This window comes from Barbus barbus (assembly GCF_936440315.1).
Source record: "Barbus barbus genome assembly, chromosome: 28".
Classification (NCBI taxonomy): domain Eukaryota; kingdom Metazoa; phylum Chordata; class Actinopteri; order Cypriniformes; family Cyprinidae; genus Barbus; species Barbus barbus.
In genome coordinates this window covers 6669611-6687127 of record NC_136756.1, presented here as the reverse complement: position 1 = coordinate 6687127, position 17517 = coordinate 6669611, and the positions used below count along the sequence as shown (strand labels likewise).

Genomic DNA, 17517 nt, shown 5'->3' with positions numbered 1-17517 from the left:
GGCGCTTTTATTGGTCCGCGCTACAGCGGCGTTAGAAAGATTTAGTGCGGGGAGTACGACAGGAACAGGTCGGTAGATACATTTCCTGTAACAAAAATGACTTTATTATTGTTTTTACGCAAGTAAACAGTACGTTCTTGTGTCAAACAGTTTCACAATGCTAAATTATTAAAGTATTTTTTCGTGCACACGGCCGCAATTTGTATTGTTTTCTTGCGCTAGCTAGCTTCATCTCTGTTAGCTAAAGGAAACTAGCAACCGTAACCATCTAACGTTACTGTAATTTCCACAGTTGCTATGAGAAGTGTGTGTCTACTAATTTGACTATATTTCTTTTTACCACGCGGCGTAGTAAATGCGAGTATTATTGATGATAGAAGATACTTTTTGGTAGTTAGCTAGCTCGTTAGCTTCTCTATTGTTAATTAGCCAGTCAGGCAGCTGATCCAGGACAGGAAGATGGCGACTAACAAATTAATTTGACCGTAATCAAACACAGCGAGCTTCATATCTAGACAACATCATCGTTAGAAATAATTTGTGTATCGTAACGTTCATATGCCCTTGTGGTGCACACAGTGCTGTCTAGGTAGGCAGCCTAATAGGGTTTGAGACACAACCCAAGTGTATGTTTGTTTTCCAACACTTTACCAGGCAGTACATAGTTGAGTTGGATATTGGTTGTAGTTGCATTGCAGTACATTATTGTAGAACAGCTACCAGAATATTTAGTTTTAGTTCTGCTTTTGTGTAACTCATTATATAGTTGTTTTTAATTCTTCCTCCTGCGTTTCTCCCCAATCATGCTCAGCAGACAAAGAGTACTGTTCATTCTGATAAGACACACAAGTTTGGGTCTAGCATCCTATCAGGTCATAATATTTTCATTCATGTACTGTGGATTTTCCCTTAGGCATCCATTTGGACAGAGAGGGCTGTTCATCTCCGTTTGTAGATAATGGATCCAGAAAATGACCCACAAGAAGAGGATACTTTCAGCAACAAAGAGAGTAATGGTAAGATCCAGAGTTTTTTTTTTTTAAAGGCAAAAAAAAACAATGTCCAAACTTTTTATCATCCATATCTTCCCACTGGATAAAATCCCATCCTACTTTTCTCATGCAGTATCTTGTTTAATTCTGTAAAGCCTGTCGTATGAAATGATAGCTGTAAAATCAAATGTTTTTGAATTGTGACGGTTTACTAAAGAGAAAATTATATATGTTTTTGTTGAATGTCATGTTTGATACATCAGACTTTTATGGCTCATAAAATTATACAGGGGAATATGGAGCTCAATCTCAAGGAGGAAAAAGAGCACCATAATGCAATAATACAATGATTATGATTGAAAGATGAACAAATAAATGTTCTACAAAAGCCTGATGGGTCATTTTTGATACTCTTTCATTGTAACATGATTTTTTTTTATGTATGGGAAATCAAGTAAACCTAAGCTGATTCAGACTAGTAAATGTTCATTGTAAAACAATAAAAGTTATTTTTACTTTTAAAAAACATCATTAAATATTTCACAGTAACAAAACACGCTTGAAATTTTTGCAATTATACTAAAAGTCAAGTAAAAGTACTTCCTAAATGGTGTTAACTATCAGTCAGACGACAGAAGTTGTGTAGTAGATTGTGAGCAACAGGTTTTTCAGCAAAGTTCTGATCGTGTTGATAATTTAGAGGCCTTAGAAATTTGCATATTAAATATGATACAGCAGGCTTTATAGGGTTGATGCTGCCATGAAATGAAAAAGCTCCCTGCTTTCCAAATACATATTATAGATTTTGCTTCATTTTTTTGACCTAGTAATTGTTTATCAATGTCATAACACTACAAAAGAAAGCTCTGTCGCTACTTCTGTTTCATTGCAACTTTTCCATGTGAAATGGATTTCAGGTAAGCGTTCCGCTGAGGATATGGATGAGGACATGCCTCATAAGCGATCCCGAAATTCTGACGACATGGTGGAGCTTCGAATTCTGCTACAGAGCAAAGTAAGTTGCTGATTTTCCTATTTAGTTTCTCTTGCTGCACCTCAGTTCTGATCGACTCCTTTCTCCAGAATGCCGGAGCGGTGATTGGAAAGGGTGGGAAGAATATTAAAGCTCTGCGCACAGATGTGAGTACTCTTCCATTTAGTTTGCACATTCTCACTCTTTCCATGCACATAAACTATGGTAGGTGGAGCTCACATGTCTGTAGAACTGGGTTATATTTTAGAATATGTATTAAAGCCACTTTTAAAATCATCTCAGTCCAAGCGAAAAAAAATATATTTTGTGGAACCAAGGCAGTTTGTGTTACAAAAGCAGTGCTTTGTATCATAAATACCCCACATTCTACTGTACTCTTTAGTTAATTGAAGAGTATATGAATCTTTGATACTGGCCTAGTACATATTCTCATAATCTCTGTTCCTCTCCTGTTCTCCATTCTCCTCCAACATTATGAGAATTGAAAGTCACACTGAAAGTGTTTCCAATTAAAAAATGTATTCCTTTTCCACTCCCTCTCCCCTTTTCCTTGTTTTTTTTTGTTTTTATTTTTCTGTTCATTTTTGGCCAATTCCCATATTCCGGATCGACTCGTACCGCCCACCTGCGTTGCCGCCTGACCTCCTGACTCCCTGGTTGGCCACACCCATAATCGCGCCCTTCCTATTGGGCGGCTTACTTGATTGACATCCGTGTGCTTGATTGCTCTGGGTGCTTGGCCCCGCCCCCTGCAGTACAATGCCACTGTGTCAGTCCCAGACAGCAGTGGGCCCGAGCGGTACGTGCCACTCAGATACTCCAAACTCCAAGTCATATCAGCTCTGTTATTGCCAATATCAGAACTGTTTTAACATCCTTAATGTACAAACTACTCCCTTACTGCCATGAAACATGAGTATGATGCTGCCATGACTATCTATATTAACTGTTTTGCCATGTTCAAATGCCTTTTCTGTCATGTAAGGAAACCCTTTCCTACCCTGTTTCCCTCTCCAACAACAGAAACTTTTCTGAAGTGTCTTTTTTTGTACCTTTGGGAAATGTACTTTCTCCACAGTTCTCATTTGACAAGTTTCTTGCTAATACAAGGCTGAATTTATTGAGGGTGAAGGGGCAGTGTAAATGACATTTCTCCCTTTTGTCCGTTGTATTTCACTGTTGTGTTTGAACTTTACTCCACTCCCGGCCTGTTCATCTGTTTCTGCTCCTTCTCTGCTGGATCTCCTGGAGCTCCTGCTTCATTCATGTTCATCTCTGCCATTGTCTCTGTCTCTCTCTGCACTTTGTCACCCCTCTATCAGTTTTAATCTCCTCTCTTGTCACACTACATATCTGACCTTCCTTGTATCTTGACATTTCAGCAACGGGAAGGAGCTTCAGTTTGTTTTTCTTTGTTTTCCCGTGTTCTCCACTCCCCTTTGACAAAGGAGTGCATGACTCTTTGGGGTCTGTGTTCTCTCCTCACTGTTAAATGCACTAACAAAAGCACTGATGGTACTCTTCGGGCTGTATGTATTGCTAATGTCGGTTCTCTTCTCGTGGAATGCGACTCATTACTTTGACAGAATCCTAAGCATCAGTGCCGATATTCCCACAGTAGCTGAGATATTGCTGAAGGTCATACCTACTCTGGAAGAGGTGAGTGTTTTTTCCCAGTTAACAAAAATGATTTATTTTCCCAGTTTGTTCAGCATTGAAGTTTAACTTATAAAAGTCAGTGAACACTACCGTAATAAAAAGTTGTGAATTCTTTGGGGTTTATTTGCCGTGTTTCAGCGAGTTACACATCTGACTATCGCATAACTTAGTTCAAGATAACTTGTGCATTTCCATCTTTTTATTTCAAAAATAAGTTGTAAAATTATGTTTGTTTAATAAATATCTGATTGTCATATGCCCTAATTAACCCGCTATAACAAGTGCTTCAGTTCAGCATTAGTTCATTCAGCTACAGCGCGCACAGCTGCAACAGCAATGGTGCTATTTAAAAAAGTGGTATTCATTTGTTACTTTTTCAAAATCATTGATGCATTATTAATAACCACCACTTTTATTTTTCTCCTATTATTTTCATCAACAATATGGTTTAGTAATTAAAATAATTAAATTATTGTCTGTACAGAGGCTATTCTGTATGACTTTGCATTATTTATGCATTATTTTATTTATTAGTTGTTGTTGTTTTTTTAATGAAAGAATTTGGTAATGGGAGAGTAAATTTTTTTTTTTTTTTAAACGTACAGTGTTCAAATTAAGCTGCTTATCTTGAAGTATATAGGATGTTGCTTTTAATGGAGACCTTTTGTAATCAGGCTCTCATAAAAATGTGGATATATTTATCGGCCAACATATCGGTTATCAGGTTTCAAATATAAAGAGTTATCGGTATCGGACAAAATTTTCATATCGTTGCATCCCTGATATATATACACTGTATGTGTGTATGTTACATGATATTTGAATGACAGATTTGGTTCTCCCCTCTGATTGGTTGGACAGTATCAACATCATAATGATGTGGACTTTGACTGTGAACTGAGGTTGCTCATCCATCAGAGTCTAGCTGGGAGCATCATTGGAGTGAAGGGCGCCAAGATCAAGGAACTTCGTGAAGTAAGACATTGAGAAGAGAATTTGAACTGCAAATTATGAACTTCCTGTGCTGATCAACTTTTTCTCTCTTTTAGAGCACCCAGACCACCATCAAGCTCTTTCAGGAGTGCTGTCCTCAGTCCACTGACCGCGTGGTGCTCGTGGGGGGCAAAGCGGAGCGGGTGGTGGAGTGCATTAAAACCATGCTGGAGCTCATTGTGGATGTCAGTCAGATTCAGACAGTTTGACAGTTCTGATTGACCAGGTGTCATTAGACATGTTTCTCATGAACTCTCTCTGTCCCTCCAGGCTCCCATTAAAGGTCGAGCTCAGCAGTACGACCCTAACTTTTACGATGAGACGTATGACTACGGCGGCTTCAGTGTGATGTATGAAGATCGGGGCCGTCGGCCTATGGGCGGCTTCTCCTCGAGGGGGCGTGGCAGTGGCGGTGGCTTTGATCGGATGCCCCCCAGCGGAGGCCGTGGCGGCCACCACATGCAAAACAGGAGAGACTATGATGACATAAGCCCCCGCAGGGGCCCCCCTCCTTCCCAGAGAGGGGGAAGAGGAGGGAGTCGTCCTCCACGAAACATGCCCATGGGACCCTCACACCACAGGAGAGGGTTAGAATATACTTCTGTCATCTATTTTTGGTTTTAGCCAAGAATTTTAATTTTGGTTTATCATTAAGTGTTGATTTGTGTTGACTGGCAGTTTATGGATGCTGTATGGCTCTTTGTTTTGACAGTGATGATCATTATTCCTACAGCTCCCAGCGTGGCCACATGGATGAACGGCGGCAGTAAGTTCTTTATCTGGATCTGCGTATAGTTTTCGCTTGTTAGCAGTCATGTTGGCTTTATGTTGTGGAACAGTATTTGTTGTAGTAGTATGTGATATTAGTTTATTGTCGCTTTACTGTTTTTTTTCTCTCCAGTGGGGAAAGACGAGGGCGCAATGATCGTTATGGAGGCAGCATGGTCAGTATTCAGTCTTTTTGTAATTGTATTCTGTTTAGTTCAGTTTCAAGACGTGTCTCACAAAATAGATCTGTTAATGCTGGAATGTTCAAAATGATTTATGTGCACATCATTAAAAAAAAAACAACTTGTAATATTTATTCAGTAGTATTAACATTTTATCAAGTTTTGCTACTGCATCTCTTTGATGGTGAGTGTTCCTGGGCAATAATGCTATGGATAGATGAGTTTCAATGCCCCGGCTGACCAGCAGTCACATGAACAATCACAACAGTTAGACGACAACAATCTAATTAATTCTCAATGGCCAAAATTAAGTACTGTCCTAATTTTTTTGTTTTATTATTATTATTTGAGAAGCTATTTTATACAGAAGCCCATTTCCACCACAGAATTAAAAAAAATAAAAAATAAAATGGCATTTTTATCTCATTTATGGCATTCTTTTTTCTTGTTTTTGATTCTCACTTTTCTATTCTCTTCTCTCTTATTTTGCAGAATGATGGATACGGTAAGTTTGTCTTTTAAATACATGCTAAATAAATGCTATCTAGCTCAGGCTATTTTTTTATATATATAGTTTTGTTCACCTTTTAAGTCATGTTTAGCCTCCTCAAGGCCTTTGAAAACCTTTTAACAGCTACTGACGCACTTGCTCTGGCTGAGCACTACACACCTAGACAGGAAGATCATTGGAACAACATGTGAAGCAACCAATTCTTTTTATTTTCTTTACATGCTGTTTAAGGGCGATTAATCTAAGAAAGTTTTTGTCCAAAAATAAGTATTTTGCAGATTTTACAAATTATGTTTCTGATTTAAATATTTACTGAGTGAATTCAACTAAATTGAGACTGTTTTTGACATTGAAAAGACTATCAAAAGAGTGGCCCAGTTTACACAAGTCGTCTTCATCTTTACAAAAGGTTATATTTACACTTTCTTTTTGTTTTTCTTAAATCAGACAACAATTCATCTTGGGATTCCTCTTATCAATCTAGTAAGTATTCCATTCTATTATAAAGAAGGCCAGCTGACTTTTTTAAAAATTGTCCAGTAATTGTAAATTACTGTAACTTGCAAATCTCCCATTATGATGATTTCCCTCTCTCTTTATGCTCAGGTGGAAGGAGTAGTTACAGTGAAGGTCCTGTGATCACCACACAAGTGACGATTCCTAAAGATGTGAGTAAATCACTCATAATGCGATGCGCTTTACACATGAAACACGTGTTTATCTCCCTCTGCTGTGATTCTCAGCTGGCGGGATCCATCATTGGTAAAGGCGGTCAGAGGATCAAGCAGATTCGTCATGAGTCCGGAGCATCAATCAAAATCGACGAGCCCCTGCAGGGATCCGAGGACCGCATCATCACCATCACCGGAACCCAAGACCAGATCCAGAACGCTCAGTACCTGTTACAGAACAGGTGTGTGACACATTCAACAACTTCAGCAGCTCACAGCTCAGTTAGTGTTGTCAAACGTACCAGGACTTCAGTACCAAGTTGATTACTACAATTTCAAAGATGTAACAATGCCAGCCTTTCCACATAGTAAGCGAAAACATTTGCATTTAAAAGTGTAATCCCGCATTTTCTCTCAAAAAATCCTGTTGTCATCGGCACACAATGAATCTTGGTAGCCTGGGCGATGAAGGATCTATCAGTTGTATCCTTTATACTCTGGGAAACGAAGGAGGCATTTTTTGAGGCCTTCGAATTGGGACAGCCCCTGACGCAGCCTGAATTGGACTCGGCTAATGTGTTTTGCAGTGTTGAGCTTTGTAGCCAATCACAGATATTTTGGTTGAGCACATGAACACTGTAGCCAATCAGAGGATTTTAAGTGAAATCCGCTTCATTGATTATAAATGGTTTCTGTGGGTCTTAAAAAGTCTTAATTCACCCTGAAAAAGTTCTTAAATCAGAGCAGAAACCCTTAAATTCATATCTATGAGAGGAGGAAAAAAATAAAAAATACATTCAAATCAATGTCAATTGTACAAAATTAAATTAAGTGAGTTTACTTATATTCAAAAAGTGAAATGGTTGAACACTTTAAATTAGGGAACTAAGTATTAAGAGTTTTCTTAACTCCTACTTTGCTGCTTATTAATAGTAAGGTAGTTGTTAAGTTTAGGTATTTGGCAGATTAAAGGACTTTAAAAAAGGCCATGCAGAATAAAGCAGTATGTGCTTTATAAGTACTAATAAACAGCCAATATGCTAGTAATATGCTTGAAAATAACTAGTTAACAATGAGAATTGGTCCTTAAAATAAAGTGTTACCAGCTAAATAAAAAACAAATACATAATTACAATAGTTTTTGGTGTGGTAGTGAAATTGGTACTGAGAGCCATAGATCTTTACTGGTATTGGTAGAGACTACTGAAATGTTGGTACTGTTGCTGACTGGTTGTTTGTCTCATGTGTTTTGTTCTCCAGTGCTCTGCACCTCTTGGGACGCCAGAACTAACCACCTTTCTCAGGATCTCCATCCAGCTGCAGCTCAAGTCCGGTCACCACGCGATGGCCTGACACATGACGTGTCCCTGTCTGTTACCTTCATAGGAATGAATCATAGAATCGTACGAGCTCAAGCCCTTTGGTTGTCGTTGATTTGTGGATTTTGTGGGATTTTTTTTATTTTTATTTTTTTGCTTTGTTTTTATAAATATTAATTTTATATGGGCCAACTCTCACTTCGCAGAAATCTTGGATGAGCAGATAACTGCTGTTCAACAGGATATTGTTGTTGTTTTCCCTTTTGGAGTGAACATTTAGTGAGTTCTGAAATTTTTCCACTATTGCAAACTCTATCAGTCACACAATGATTTTTTTTTTGTTTTTTACACCTTGTTTTTCTGAGCGTTCTAAAATGCCATTAGATAGAGAATGAAATGTAAATAACCAATGAATACTATGGACATGAATACACCCTTTACTCTCTCTGTTCCATGCGTGTAATGTTTTATCCTCAGAAATACAGATAATATTTTCACCAGGTACTGAAGGCTTGCAGTACTTTTTTTGAATGTCTTTTCTCCTGTCTGTTGCTGGGTTTTTAAAATGTAGTGTTTAAAAAAAAAATTGCTCTACCTCTGGAATTTTTTGTAGGTCTGCCATCCTAAAAGAAGGCCCACAGTCTTTTTTTTTTTTTTTAAGAAGAGAAGAAAAAAGTGGATTTTAAGTTTTAGACTATATTTGTGTCAGAGCAGAACAATAATTCTCACGCTCCTATTCTTTGTTTTATTTTTCTTATCTTTATTTTTTTACTCAAATTGTCTCTAAAGTTCTCCAACCAGGCACATTTGTAGAGTTTGTCATTTGTCTGAAATAAAGGAATTGCCATTTTTTTCCAGCGTGGTATTTTTAAATAATGTCAGTATTATATAATAAAAATCATGTCTGGACAAACTAATTAATAGTCATAATTATAAGCCTACTTCACAAATGTATTTAACTATGATTTTTTTTGTGCATTTGTTCGAATGAGACTTTGCATTACACTACTGGCTGCGGTGGGATGTGCTAATTATTGTGAAAATAATGTAACCAGAGTCTCTATGGCCTGAAAAACAGGCTTAATTTTCTATATGCAAAATATAAATTTCTGATTTTGATTATAGAATGACATATTGTCCAGATCTATTTCACTTTTGTGTGAGATTTATTAATTCTAATTCTATAGAATGTCATTGTATGGTGTGTTATTAATTGCCAATCTAAATAATTAGAAGGGGGGGTTAAAGATTGCAGACATGTAAAAAAGCTCAAATTGAACACTTGGTCCTGTGCTCCTATTCTGTTTGCTCTGCACATTTATGCAGTGGAAAATGTGAAAAGTTCAACTGTTGCCGCAGACATTTTTGCACTTTGGCCGACAGTAATCTTTATGGCTTGAAGAAAAGATAAAGAAAAGTTCAGATATTGTCTGACACCGTTTTTATTATAGCATGCATATGTAGCATAGTTTAAGACATGTTGTGAAAATCGCGTTTTTAGCGTTAATTTTTACGCGTCTATGTGGTGTTTTAATATGCTTGTGTTATTTTGTTACAAATTTGCAATATATTTGCATTAGACATTAACTGTGTCTTTGTCCAGGTCTGGCGTAAGGTCCAAGTGTTAATCTTGCACAAAATATAATCTTGAAAAAAAAAAAAAAATCACGTAATGCATGCAAATTTAATTAATTTTAGATTAGTTTTAATGACATTAAAACTAATCTAAAATAAATTAGTTTTAATGATACATTTATTAATAGATTAGTTTTAATGATAATTTTATTAATAAATTAGATTAGTTTTAATGACATTTCAAGAAAGTAGCTTGCCCAACACGGAAATCAGACGCTAAAGTGTGTGTGTGTGTGTGTGTTTTCAAGTACAACTTGTTATTAAGTGTAATATGTGTTTTATGTCCGAGGAGTTGATGCACAACCTGATGCACTTTGTACAGATAGACACACAGACCTCTTGCTCTCTCACTTCTGCAGATATGAGCAGCATTCACTACATTAAAGCAAGGCTGTTTGATTACATTCACTATTCTCCGTTCAACCGAGTGGCGATTTTTGGACAGAGACTTTTCAGTAAGTAACGCTATAGTTTAATCTCTCACATGGCAAAATGTTAGAAACAATATCACAATTGTTAGAATTTGTCATAAAATAAGGAATAAAAAATATCTACAGCATTTTTAATGAATCATGTAATAATCGTTCATTTAAATAAAAACACCTAAGTGAAATAGTATACTGTTGGTTAATTGTTGTAGTAAACGTTTCTGAACTAAACTGATGGCTGCATCACATACAACATGGCTACTTTCCAAAAGTATGCCTACTAAATAGTAGGTATATTCGGATGCAGCATGCGTGGAGTAACCATGCACTCAACTTGACCTTTTCCCACTGTGACCAATGAACTAGTAATGACTGTCATTGCATTCTATTTGTTTTAATAGTATGCATTACTGTGCAGTATGCTAGTGTTCAGTTCTCAGCATTATCTCTTCTCAAACAGAAACCGATGGAGAAGCCACTGTCCCCTCGAGAGTCCGGTCAGTTCGTGGCCGAGCGCAGTCGAGATGTGTTCGTGGATGAAGATGGAGTCAAACGTGTGGCGCAGATGATCTATGATCTCCGTGAGAGCGAGGAGTTCACAGCCAGCGGCTGGAAGAAGATGAATCATCTGGCGCCTCCGCCAGACTCAGACGAAGCTATCAACTGGGTGTTTGTGACCGACACCATGAACTTCTCCTTCTGGCCTGAGAGGGAGGAAGAGCAGTGTGAGGTCGTGTGTAGAGGAAGCACCTATCGAGGGTACATGTCTCTCTGTGCGGCTGTGACCAGAGCTATGGATGAAGGTGAATGTAGATGACAATGTTAATGTGTTTGGTGGAATAGATCTGCTACGCTGCTGTGGTGGCAGAGCAAGTACACATCCATGCTGCTGTGAGCATGTAAGAAATGCTGCTGCAGCAGCACATATAACATAACATATAACACAATTCGGCGTAAGGCACTTGTTTGTAGTGATGGCGAAGTGAAGCATTCTGATCCAGCGAAGCTTTCAACACAATTGTATCGGAAAAAGGTTCATTACGCGAAGCTTCTCAAGCGGTTTATGCTGTGGCCATCTAGTGGTCATAAAAATGACTAAACTGTGTTATGTTCCATTACAGATGCTGCTTTCACATCTGGTTCTACAACCGATTCTTTGTTTTATTATATTTTATATAAATAATGGTCATTGTCAAAGTCATTCATGTGGTGTGTACTGGCACTTAAATAAGTGAAATATATAAAACATAAATTAAATTTACGATCTGTTTATTTTAACCGTCCTTTGACTGTTATTTCATGGCCAAAGTTCATTTTTGAGCTCAACACTTTTAAAAAAAATAAATGGTGCTATATAGCTATAAAAGTGGTTCTTTGGCTCGTAATCATAGGGGAATCACTTTTGGTGCTGTATAGCACCAAATCTTGCTGCTTCAGTGGTTCTTCAACGGTTCTTCACCAGTTCTTAAATACCCCTTTTCCACCAAAGCAGTTCCAGGTGCTAGTTCAGAGCCAGTGCTATAGCCGGTTCTTAGTTGGTTCGACTGGCGAGCGCTTTAAGAACCGATTGCTTTTCCACAGGCTAGAGAGCCAATACAGAGCCAGGTCTTACGTCACTGAATACATTTCATGTTTCGTTTCACTAGCGTGGCAGACAGATCGATGGATCGGCATACAACACACTAAAGCACCGCAAGAGCGATCCAAAAGCATAAAGAGCTGTCTGCTTTCCAGTCGCTCCCACAGCACCCCGATGCCTCGCACCGATCCATCCCGAACAAGCCTAAACAAACTATCAACAATAGTGGACGTTGCGTTGCTATTGACGTTCATGGCTTTGCGAACCTACATCGGCATCCAAAACACGGCGAATCCAACGTGTTCGTGTTTAGCTGCTATTTCAAATATGGCGGTCAAAAATTGCTGTCATGTTGTTTGTCACGGTAACCCCGGTAAGCTTGAGAGCTTCCATGTTGAATGTAACATCACTACTTGTTTGTTGTTTGAGTTTTCCCTCTTTTCCTCACTTTCCTTCACTTCTAAATAGCTTAAAAGCGCCGTGCGCATTTTACTTTCACTTTCAAACTAGCAGCAATTCGGCATCAATTCAAGCATCAACTAAATACTTCAAACTCAACTTAACCTAATATAAATTTATAGGGCTGGGTAAAAAATATCGATTCTCCGATTTTAATCGATCTTCAGTTTAACGCAACGATATCGATTCGGGAAATCCCCGAATCGATTCTTAATGCTTGTGCTTCAGGTAAGAGGATATGAATATTCACCTCTCGTCCTGAAGGTGTCACCATCTATAGATATACTTACCTGGCAGGGGAGACACCATGATCAAGAAGGCGGTTCACCCAGAGCGAGGCTTGGCCACGGTGTGTGTGTTCACTGCTGTGTGTGTGTGTTCACTGCTGTGTGTGTGCACGTTGGATGGGTTAAATGCAGAGCACGAATTCCGAGTATGGGTCACCATACTTGGCTGAATGTCACTTCACTTATCTTTCGAATTGCTCCACTAAAAAAACAACTGTGTGCACCCTATTATTAATGTAGATGTGTATTTCAGTAATAAACTTAAGTAGGAGAGTTTCAGTTACCAGCATTTATATCAAAATATGGATCCCATGTCTGCAAAACTAACATTTTAAATGAAATATTGATAGCTAATCGAATCGAATCGAAATCGAATCGAATCGAAACCATAAAAATAAGAATCGAATCGAATCGCAGAATTGGTCACAATACCCAGCCCTATAAATTTATATATGAACTTTATTAACAAGACAAATCAAACTACACCATTCTATAGGCTAGGCCTAATATAACATAACAAATAACTTTACAAAGTTTAAATAGCCTAGGTATACAAAACTGAAAATCAGCAATCACTGTGGAACCAAGTAAATAAGAAACAAATGTTTAAAAAAAACTTCCAAAATCATAGATAAACGGCAAAAGTCAACAGGCTTTTCAAAATCCAAAATATTGCCAAACATGCGCTTTTGCATTTCGTTTTGAAACTAAATCTTCTGCTATTTTGTCATCTGTCTCACCTCACTCTTCTTGTCAGTCAGCTCAACTCACTCTCCTCATGTGAATGAAATCTAATATATGATGCGACTGACGTTCAGCACGCTGTATTGAGCAGCCGCGTTCAGTTTTTAATTGTAGTGTCTGTTCTCTAACTGAACTAAATAATTTTTATTAGAATAAAAATCAAAATGACAGTGGGGGACGGTGACATACAGGTGTTGCCTAATGAATAACCTCCAAGCAAATCTATACAGGTGGAGCTGGGGAAGATGGAGGGTTTCTGAAGTGCGCTGCATCTAGCAAGCATTAGTCAAATATTTGAATGTTGAGCAGCGAGCTCATTGGCTACTGATACAGGAGAGAACCAGTCAGTTATGACATGTGATAATGATGTCATTATGTGATATTGAGTTAGAACATATCGGACTGCGCCATCTAGAGTTTCTTGCCAGAACTTTGTAGCCTATATGTTTAACGTTATGATATGTGTGTGATGTCTTTATTTAGGAGTGTCCATTACCAACCCCACTTACTTCTCTCAGATCAGTGAGGCCGAGCTGGCAAAAGTCCTGCGCTCAGACAGCGATACTCCCATGCCGATGCTGAAAGAGCGTCACCAGGCCCTGACAGAGGCCGGACGAGTGCTCATGGAGCATGGCGGATCCTTCCGGATATTCATGAGTCACTGTGAGAATGATGCAGAGAAGATGGTGAAGTACATTGTGGAGAATATACCGTCATACAGAGATGAAGCCATGTACGAGGTAAAAATATTCACATAGGATTTCAGTTTAGCCTTTTAAAGGCAGGGCAATTGATATAGACACTTTTTGTTATGCTGGTCGAAAGTCCATACAATAAGTTAGGTGGTCTAAATGTATTTATATGTATCTATATTGTCTGTGGAAGGCACAGGACCATAAAATGCTCTTCAAATTATATTCCTCTGTCAGAGGGCTACAATAGGCTGTCCAGACATTATACAACGTGATGTGTCATCAGAGCGTCCATTACACTATTGCAGAACGATCGAGAATGGAAGGCCACGTTATTATTGTAATATTATGCACTTTGTACTGTAATGTTTTCTCACCAGTGAATGAGACATGAGGTAATCGTTGCATTCATCCGTCTCTCATCGTGTAGCTGCTTAGCCTCTGGTCAGGAAAGGTGGGATCTAATGCTTTCAAAGCTAGCTTGGTATTGCTAGCCTCTCCAAAATCGCCTAAACTGCCTTCGAAAGAGGGATTCAGATCAGAGCGAGCTCAGCTTTTAGTTGCACTTTTTATTCCTTGTGAATAATAAGTGTGCTTAATTGTATTGAATGTGTATTTGTTGTGTACTTCAAATCTTTAAATACTTTAAATTTTAAATACCACTTAAGTGTACTAAAAGAGAAACACTTTCTTAACACATTTTAAGTGCACTTTTAAAAAGGCACTTAATAATGTCAAATTAAAAGTTTACTTCAAAATATATTTTTTTATGTAGTACATAAATCAGTCAAAAAAGCACTTTTAAATATATGTATTATAAATTTAAACTACAATGCATTTTTACTAAGCAATTTACATGCTAAAGTCCTACTTAAAGGGATAGTTCACCCAAAAATAAAAATGTTTTGTTAATTTACTTACTCTCAGTCTCAGGCCATCCAAGATGCAGGTGATTTTTTTTCTTTTTCAGTAGAACATTAAAAAATATTTTTAGCTGAAATTGTGTTTTTTGCTGGTTCATAAAATGCAAATCAGCAGCTGCCCATCTTTGAGAATAAAAAAAAGCATATCAAAGAACACAAAATTAATACCCATGGCTCCTGGTGATATATTGAGGTCTTATGAAGCGAAACGATCAGTATGTGCAAGAAACTGAATATTATTTACAACATTAATACCTGTAATCCAGAGCCTCAGGCAAACAGGTAAATCTGATTCTTTGCCATGAGCTGGTTCTTTCAGACAGTTTGTGTAAATGAACTGGTTCAGTTCACTAGTTTGTGAACTGACGTGGATGTTTTACATGTTTAAAGCATATAAAGTGAATGAACTTGTCTGTAATACCTTTTTACATAAACAAGGAGAACCCATAAAAACTTTCATTTGGCTCCTTCATTCAAGTGCGATTTATTCTTTAAACCATACTTCTTTTTCAAAAATGATATCACCTCATGATAAACACACATTTTGTTGATACTGTAGGGTAAGAGGATCTCATTTTATAAGAGAGCTCAGATCCTTGTGGCAGACTTCTGGGGCATCATGGAGGCACGAGGGGAGGGTAACATCCCTAACCTGGACTTCCTGACCATGTTCGCTGACTACAGGGTGCCACAAGGCCTCGTGTACCTTGGAGCTTTGCGCTACTCTGAGGCCCTTATGGAGACATTGAAAAACGGTTTGTTGCGCCTTTTTGATAAAATTTATGTAAAAAAAAAAAAAAGCATTAATAAAGCACCTAAGTGCCATTTGAAATTTTCTTCTAAAATTAGCATTTTTCTCAGGCTCCTAGGTTTATGTTCAGTTATTACTGAAGCTACACATATGGGCCTGATAAAACTCATTTTAGAAGAAAATTTCAAACGCACTTGGAGTCTTTTGCATCTGAACTCTCTATATATATTGCATTATAGTAATGAAAATTTGGAAAATGTACTTAATACTCATAAAAATACTAGCATTAAAATAGGTTTCATGTTATTTAAACAAAATATACTTTAATATTCTTATGTAAAAATAATATACTATGTACAAAAATTAGATAATATTTTCTTTTGATTGTTGGGTGGAATATGGACATTTCTTGACAGGTTGTGCTATATTAATCCTTAAGTAATAGACAGGTAATCTCATCAGTATTGTTGTAGTGATTGTTATTTGTTTGACAGGTGAACTGTTGAGCTCAGGTGAGAGGAGAGAGGTGGAGATCAGGGGTTGCTCCATCTGGTGTGTGGAGAGAATCCGACAGCATCTGTGGAAGCTCGTGGAGGAGAGAGACGGGAAGAGCTGCCACATCAACTCTGCTCTAATTGACTTTTACCTGTGGCCATATGCTAAAAGACACCATAAAGAAATGGCCCATATCCCAATACATCACACACGCTGCATCTACTATTGACAGCATCAGTTTTCCAAGTTCTTATTTGTATCATGCTGTTTAATAAAGTTATGAAAACGAGGTGAGGTGCATCTGTTACATGAGAAAATAGAGGTGAAACAGGAAGTTAGTATTGAGTAACATACATTTTAAATACAACTTTGTTAGTTACTTTCCCTATTTTTTCTCTGTCAATGAAAATACTTCCAAACAAAGCCACAGGAGAATCACGTGTTGCGCATCTCTGAGCACACAGTCATGATGCCTGCTTCTTGAATGAATCTGTGGTTTGAAAGAATCGATTGTATCGAACACAGACAAGATGAGTATTACAAATTATTTCTTTCTTTCCAGTAAGAAATCATAAAGACATATTCATTTTCATGCACACAGTGGGCCCCAATGCTCAACCACATTTGATTGTGATGTCTAGAACGTTATACAGGAACTAGTTGGTTTAAAGTAATTGCAAGAACGGCTCAGAAAAGTGGAGTCTGTTCATTTGTTTGCATATGCCACTTGGTTTGATAATGTGCAAGGATATACATTTTAAGTTATTTGTGTAAATGCAATGCAAAACACTGGCATTTTATTCCCCATCAATGTTTATTTTTTATTTTTTCCATCACCATGTCCCTTTAGGGGCTAGAGTAATCCAGATCTGGAAATCTGAAAAAGTGTGTATCTGGATCAGGGTGATCCAATCCAATTTTGCTATGACAAACTGGCACAAAAGGAAGATGGGTTACCTGATCCTGGATAGCAAAACATGGGATTTCCAAATCTGATCCAGATTCAACTTTTTGAACAATCGGCCCCAGAATTTAAGACTGTTTTGATGGATGATACCAACTTACAAACCTACTAAAACAAGAAATTTGTGTAATTGGACTTTTTTTATGCATTTATTTGATTTAAATTGATTTCTGATAAGTTTATTAAGAAGAAAAATAACCGAAATATCACATTAACATAGATATTAAAAGGTCAGGTGCATTCCATTTCTCTAGATCACCTTTGAGAAGTTTCTACATTGTGAGTGAAGTGAATCTGGGTCAAATTCAGTTGATTACGTCTATGAAAGGCTATAAAAACCTGCTGAATTATACGTGTACTTTGTTGTGTTTGTCCAAATAATTCAAAATCTAAAAATTCCAAATTCTTCTTTGTCAACTTTTTTTTTTTTTTTATAATGAATTTCAATGAAACCTTGCTCTTTGGCCATTA

General features: G+C 37.5%; 2 protein-coding genes across 3 annotated transcripts; both read left to right on the top strand.

Annotated features, from left to right (window-relative positions):
* Positions 1-34: 34 nt before the first annotated feature.
* Positions 35-9004, top strand: hnrnpk (heterogeneous nuclear ribonucleoprotein K). Of its 2 annotated transcripts, none has more exons than XM_079381892.1 (16): positions 35-68; positions 914-1016; positions 1910-2007; positions 2076-2132; positions 2742-2785; positions 3573-3645; positions 4507-4620; positions 4695-4823; positions 4909-5225; positions 5372-5404; positions 5540-5582; positions 6081-6093; positions 6547-6582; positions 6706-6767; positions 6843-7012; positions 8031-9004. In XM_079381892.1, exons 2-16 carry the CDS (start codon positions 959-961, stop codon positions 8059-8061), a joined length of 1278 nt encoding a protein of 425 aa, XP_079238018.1. In that variant the 5' UTR covers positions 35-68; positions 914-958; the 3' UTR covers positions 8062-9004. The 2 variants fall into 2 exon arrangements, with proteins under 2 accessions (XP_079238018.1, XP_079238017.1); XM_079381891.1 differs by having other exon boundaries at positions 5351-5404.
* A 1614-nt stretch (positions 9005-10618) lies between these two features.
* LOC306847890 (queuosine 5'-phosphate N-glycosylase/hydrolase-like) lies at positions 10619-16311 on the top strand (the record flags this gene model as incomplete). Its single annotated transcript, XM_079382118.1, has 4 exons — positions 10619-10955; positions 13705-13961; positions 15396-15591; positions 16082-16311. The coding sequence occupies 4 exons, from the start codon at positions 10619-10621 to the stop codon at positions 16309-16311; spliced, it is 1020 nt and encodes a 339-aa protein (XP_079238244.1).
* Between the last annotated feature and the right edge of the window lie 1206 nt (positions 16312-17517).